The sequence below is a fragment of the Patagioenas fasciata genome, chromosome 12 (genome assembly GCF_037038585.1).
Source record: "Patagioenas fasciata isolate bPatFas1 chromosome 12, bPatFas1.hap1, whole genome shotgun sequence".
NCBI classification, from domain to species: Eukaryota; Metazoa; Chordata; class Aves; order Columbiformes; family Columbidae; genus Patagioenas; species Patagioenas fasciata.
The window spans coordinates 23,629,843-23,636,493 of NC_092531.1; the positions used below are offsets into that span (position 1 = coordinate 23,629,843).

At 46.2% G+C, this 6,651-nt stretch overlaps 1 protein-coding gene across 1 annotated transcript in view; it reads right to left on the minus strand.

Moving 5' to 3' along the window:
- TRPM7 (transient receptor potential cation channel subfamily M member 7) overlaps positions 1–6,301 on the minus strand; it is a 53,822-nt gene extending 47,521 nt beyond the window's left edge. Inside the window, exon 1 of the mRNA XM_065847021.2 lies at positions 6,172–6,301. Within this exon, the coding sequence (XP_065703093.1) occupies positions 6,172–6,174 (3 nt within the window). The 5' untranslated portion in view covers positions 6,175–6,301. The remainder of the gene's footprint in view (positions 1–6,171) is intronic.
- Between the last annotated feature and the right edge of the window lie 350 nt (positions 6,302–6,651).

Below are 6,651 nucleotides of genomic sequence, written 5' to 3' on the forward strand. Positions count from 1 at the left end.
TGTGAGGAGGGTACAGAACCTGACCTGCGATGGCACGGCTCCATCTGTGCCTGTGCACAAGGCTGTGCGACTTAAAAATCCTCGGGTAAGTGGGCGATACACAGAGTAACTGAACATTAACATGATGGCACCTCAGAGCAAGCTCACAAACCGGCTTCACAGTTCGTATCAAGTTTGGGGTGCCACAAGCCCATTTTCCTAAGCCTCTGCACATGATCTCACCCTTTCTCACACCAGCACCGGCGTTCATGCAGTCACATGGAGAGCCGATTCAGGGAAAGGACCGACACAAGAATTAATCCTCAAAAAAACAACAAAAAAAGGAGGTGATTAAACGTTTATTCAATTCAGATGCCCAAAACTGACTGAGCACAGAGGGAAACACAAAGGGACGGTGAAAGGGTGACAGCCAGGGTTTAAATGAGTTTAGAAGGGATTACAACCACACCTTCAAGAAGAGCTCTGGCAGATTTGGAAGCAGTTGGTAAAGATGCTATGGACCTGAACATCAATCCTGCCCCATATCTGAGATTATTGCCCTGCAGCACACACATCCACACCTCAAACATTGCAGCCTTGGGAACTGTATTGTCAATTAAGTGAGGAACAGTGGAAAGACCTGGACTTCTAATTAATACTAGTTCTAAAAATGCCCCAAGTCTAGAAATTTTTATGCAGTAAGTGCATGTGAAACACAGCATTCTTAGCAGAGCAATCAGAAACTCATTTGCAGAAGGCATACATGTAAATTTATTTATAAAATTTAAACTCAAACATTTTCTCAAATATGCATTTCACAAAAACTGATTATCAGTTTGCAGTATTAGGATTAGGAGGAGAAAAACTTTGCAGAGACAGCCCACTGTCAGCCAGGGCCGTCTTCCAAAATTCCACCCAACATAAATCAGGGTACTACGAAGCAAAAACATAGGTTCTGTTGTCTCTTAGCAAAGGTGACAAGAATCAAGTAGGCAAGATTAAGAAAATAAGTACCTCTTTGGGTACAGGTAAGTGGGAACAGCCACGGAACAAAGGCTGGTATTCAATTGCAACAACCATTGTGTTAAGACCGACTGAGCTGTAACAGACACTTTCCCAGGCTTTGAAGATGACAGAGTTCTATTACAGTGAAAGACTGAATACCTAGATTAAATTAATTTAAAGCTGTAACTGAAAAAGTATTCTCAAGCAGGAATGTGTTAGTGGAGGACACCAAAACACTGCAGTGATCACCCAAAAGGTTGTCAGGAAAAAATAAACAATAAAAATCAGCAAAACAGAACATAACAGCCAATTTTAAGAACCTGCAGCTTCTGTTTTAACCAATCTCATTTGATTAGTAGTACACAATTGAAGACAGAATCCTTATAGAACCGGCAGTGATCCACATCAGGCTTTGGCATCCATGACTAGGAAGCAAAAAGCCCAACCAGGTTGCCACAGATCTTGCAACAGCTCCAACGCTTTCCAGCTTGGAAAGAGGCCTCCCCGAAGGGCTGCGGTTGCAGTTACCAGCACTGAGCCTGGACACTGATAGGACCCACACGTGCATGATTTTCAGTTGCAGACAGACTATATGCACACAGCTACCTACACTCTTCAAAACTGTGTATGAGCCAGTTGCGTGTTCTTCGCAAAACACATGATGTGCATTAAACAAAACATGGAACAGCTTGAATTAGAATGAGTTTGTAAGTGTCTTTAGGAAAACAATTACATTGCTCTTAGTAACATAGATATTAAACAATCCAGAACTTTAACACAACTTTAGGATTTTTAAGAACCACATAAATTCCCAGATTTAAGGTTTAATCCAAGTCTACCACCTGTTACATCTGCATTGTGCTTTAGCTAAGGGAAAAAAAATGCCTAACTTTTAAACCAAGTTCAACCTGTTCTAACGTACTGACATTTTCTTACCACACTTTATTCCAACTCTCCTTGGCATCAACCCCTACATTTATCTTGCATCCTCATACCATATGTTGTCAAACTATTTTCCACTGTTAAATATCCAAGTCCTTTCCTAAGGCAGCTTTTCGGAACTATCAGCACCACAATCAACAACAGTTATTTTTCTGCCTGTATTTCCATACAAACTTTTTGCCCAATTCTTGGGAAGGAAAATGAAAAGTTACAGTAAAGGATAATGATGTTATTTATCGCAGTTTCTCTCTTGCGTTTAGTGGGGTTTTTGTTTTGTCTCTTTTTAAAAATTATTATTATTATTATTATTATTTAATTAAACCATCAGAATTTCACTGGCGTTTTCTTCTTGGGAAGAACAGGGAGGTAAGAAATTTCCTCTGCTCACCTAACAGCGATGAGATAATGTGCGTTGTTCCTTCTTCCATGCAAAAGTTACAGTGGCTTGGGAGGAGAACAAAATGAAGCTGTACCGTGGTTCTAGCAAACCTGGTAGTTAAAGAAAGCAGCTCACGCCCCTGCTTTGAAGCAGCTCACATCCGCTTTAAACACTAAAGCAAAACATAGGTGTAAAGAGGGCTGAAAAAACCTCACTGCTCCTCAAAAAAAACCACCATTCTTTCCATCAGTGGAACGGTTGCGATGGTGACCGGTCTCCGAAATACCGCTGCTTGGGTCTGCGGTCCCCTCCGGCTGGTTTGGGGTCAGGTCGCGCTGGTTTAACAAGCGGTTCGACCCAAAGTCGCAGGAGCGCTCATGCCCAGCTAATCCCACGCTGAGCCAGGCCAGGAAGCGACGCTCGCCAATACAAAGGTTTGGGGGTTTACTTTTTCTGTTCTTCTGTTAGATTAGCTTTCTATCACTTGAAATACAAAAACATCTAAAATTCAAGTAAAAGAAAAGCTAAGCTTAAAGTAACAAAAAATAAGGAACCAAGGATTAGGTAGATAGTTTTCAGTACGGGTTGTACCACAATATATTAACATGACACCATTACCTGTACATTTTCATTATGTGAGCAAAAAAAGATGGGATTAAATCAAATGAAGGACAATAACAAGATTGCCGAGAATACAGTAGAGGAGAAAGAAGGGAGCGTGAAGAAAGCATGCAACGAACTTTCCCCAAGTTTAACCATAGGTCAAGTCAGCTCACTGACTATTTTTTGTAGAAATAAAGGAGCATGCAGACTTACGTCAGAGGTCACTGGTACTTCTCGGTATCAGAGGTAAGAAGTGACATTATCTTTAATAATCATACAAGTACCTTATCTAAACACACACAGAGTGCGATTATTCAGTAATTTATCTGCTGAAAAGCCAGCTGCCAGAATTCCAACCAGTGAAGTTAGAATGCACCAAGACAGAACCTTTCACAATAGAAATGAGAAACACAACTGCAAAGACAGAACTCCAGTTCTGGAAAACACACGCATTGATTTTACTGTCAGTTTGCCTTTTAAAAAGTGGGACAAAAAAACAGAACTAATATTGCTTGTTTCAGCAAATTAACATGGCACAGAAATACCACGGCCAAAGTAGACACAGTTAAAGGAAATGAGGGATTCCAAAAGAAATAAATCTCTGTTAAAAAAAAAAAATACAAAGATACATTTTTCAGGTTAAGTATGTTGGCATGAGGAGTATCATCTCATTGTCTTGATTTTTCAAAGCACGAGCCACAATTTCAAAATCCAACCCCAAGTCCTTAAAGCCTGGGACTTCAAATGTGGGCTTGTTTCAAACAACATGCTGGCAGTATCAGAAGTTTGGTACAAGTGTCATTGCTACTATAGTTACATATTAAACTCCTAATTAGGCTCATCTGGGTCTTTCTGGAAAAGAAAATAAAACTTGCTATGCAAGAGCCTGTCAAGCACAGAAATAGTACACTATAAAAGCACCTCCCTCCCTTCACACACACTTTTGATGAGTTCTCTTAGAGATTTATGTCCAACATTACTGGTGTAAAATCAACAAACCAACATGGCTACACCCTATTGTGTCAGCATCAATTACTTAAGTTCAAAACAATAGTGATCTGTTTAGAAAACAGTCATCTGTCATGACCGTCCACAAGGAGTGAACAGTTACTAGAAATGCACCTCATGAAAGGACACGAAAGAGAAGCAGGAAGAGTTTGGGTGTCAGTGCAAAGCTTCCAGGAAAGGGAAGCACAGCAAGTGGTAAAGATAACCAGGAGAAAAAGAGAGGAGCTGGACCTGCAGTCTATCACCAGCAAAGCAGAGAAAGCAGGGCTGGTGTGATAAGAGCAAAAGGTAAGGCAGCCAGAGAGAGTTACAAAGAGCCTCAAGGGACAAGGAAAGAAGTGAAAGTTTAAAACACAATAGAGTGCCTCTCTCCAAGATAATTCGGGTGGGGAGGTAGAAGATCTGACAGAGATCTTTGAATATAAGTGAGATAACTGTTAAATGAAAGGTGATGTTTCAAGGTGCCTTTGTATGACAAGTGAAACTTATCCTTCCACTCCTGAGCTCAAGCAAGCAAAAAAAAAATCAAAGTAAAACATCAGGAAATTAAGGTACAAACAGTCCAAAAGTAGCCTAAACAGTTCCACATGCACAAAGGGGTTTTTTCCCCCCACTCTAAATAGCAAAGTCAAGAACGGGCTCATACCAGAAGGTATGAAGGATGATCTAGCAGACACTTATCTCACCCACACAGACACATTAGAAATAAAAAAAGACTGAACTCCCAGAATTGCCACACTGAACAACTCTTTAGAATAGTTTCTGATTTAACGTTGGACACTCTCCAGCAATTCTTCAAAACTGCTAAATAGTCATGGAACAGCAGGGCAATTTTTAGCAAAGCGAACTTGCATAAAATGTCCTATATTCAACTCAGGCAAAACACCTGTTCAACAACAGTTTCAAAATATAAACACATGGTAAGTCTAAAGCATCGCAAACACGTTACATTGCCAGAAAAACAGCTGAGCCACAATCAGTTAATAAATCTATAACGCTTAAGACCAATCTGTACATTTCTAGGCTACGTCAGCACCAACAAAACACCAGAACTAAACTAAAAAAAGAAAACCAACCACCAACACAACACTTCTATTGGGAGAAGCAAGTACCACACAAGTGGGAGATGCCAAGCACTCTTACAAGTCAGAAGGGAAGGCTGCACTTTCAGCTTCTTCCTAGAAGAGCGCTGGATCTGCAGATTCTAGAAAAAGACAGCCCACATTTCCACACAGTTCACAGACACAGTCAAAAATGGAATATTCATGGGTATGAATCCCTGTGGTTTTGAACAATATACTGTGAAATAAAACACCCTTATTTAAAATGAAATAAAGCACCTGACCAGATATTCAAGCAGAACTGTTTAGGCTGTAGAAATCCACAGATGTACACGCCACACTTAGATTTTCAAAAATATTTGAAAGCACTTTATGTCACAGCTCATTCTGTAAGCATCAGGAATTATCTTACAGGGACAAAGAACCGACTAGCAGCCAGAAGAAAGAGCTGGAATTAAAACTGTGTTTTCTTTGTAGAAACTCATTCACCTCTTCGTAAGGGCTTATGTGCTCCCTTGTATAAGACAACGTGTGTAAAAACGAAATCAGTAGAAAAATTAGAAGTGAAGCACAGCTGCACCACAGAGAACTACACAGTCCACCGTACAAATTCGGGATCTAGACAAATCCACAAAGATCAGGGCAGCGCTCAGAGCGCACCGAAGGGAAGGTCACGCTTCCCCCGCCGGACCGGCTGCGCGGAGCGCGGCTCCAGGGGTGGGAAGGGCGGCGGCCGCCCCTCGGCGGGCCGGGGCAGCAGAGCGGCAGTGGCTGCTCCCCGGGCACCTCGCGAGGAGGCTCTGGAACCACGGGCGGCGGGAGCCTGGCCCCAGCGCTCGGCTGAGCGCCTGCCGGCAGCCCCGGCGGGGCCGTGCGCGGGCAGGCGCTGAGGGGGCGGCGGGGCCGGGGCACCGCGCGGACGGGCCTGAGGCGCCCGAGCCCGCGCCTCCCCTTCCGGCCCGAGGTGACAGCCCGCGGGTCCCTCCTCCCGCCGCCGGCGCAGCCCGGACGAGGCGGGCAGGGAACAACGCCGCGGCCCCTCGTGCCCGGGCTCGCCTCCCGTCAGAGTGGCCGCGGCAGGCGGGACCCCGAGCGGGCGGCTGGGACAGCTCTGACCCGGCGGCCGGCGCCCCCGTTCTCTGCCCCGCTTCCCGCGCCCCAGCGGGGCGAGCCCGGCGCCGCCGCCGCCCTCACCATTCTCCTCAGGGCCGGGCTGGGTCTCGGCGCCGACTCTGGCTCTCCTCGCGCCGGGCAGCTCCTGCTCGTGGTTCGGCGTCGGCGGTGGCGGGGCCTGTCTCCATCTATCGGGGCTGAGCTCGGCAGCAGCGGAGGGCTGGGTGGGGAGAAGCCGGGCGAGGACAACGCTCCGGGGGCGAAGGGAAGAGCGGGGCGAGGAGAACGGCGCTGGCTCGACTCCGCACCGGGACCCAGCGCTGGCAGCGGCCTCAGCCCGGCGGCTCTTTCTCATAATTGTGCGACTCGGCCGGCGGAAAGCTGCGGCGCTGCCGCGTCAGCGCGCACCGCCCCCGGGAGGAGGGGGACGCCGGGGCGGCCCTGCCCGCCCGCCCCGCCACCGCGTGCCGCGCCGCTGCCGCCTCAGAGCGGGAGGGCGGCTCGGGCTCTGCACACGAGAAGGGGAGAGCGGGAACCCCGGAGAGCGCCCCGAAGTATCCT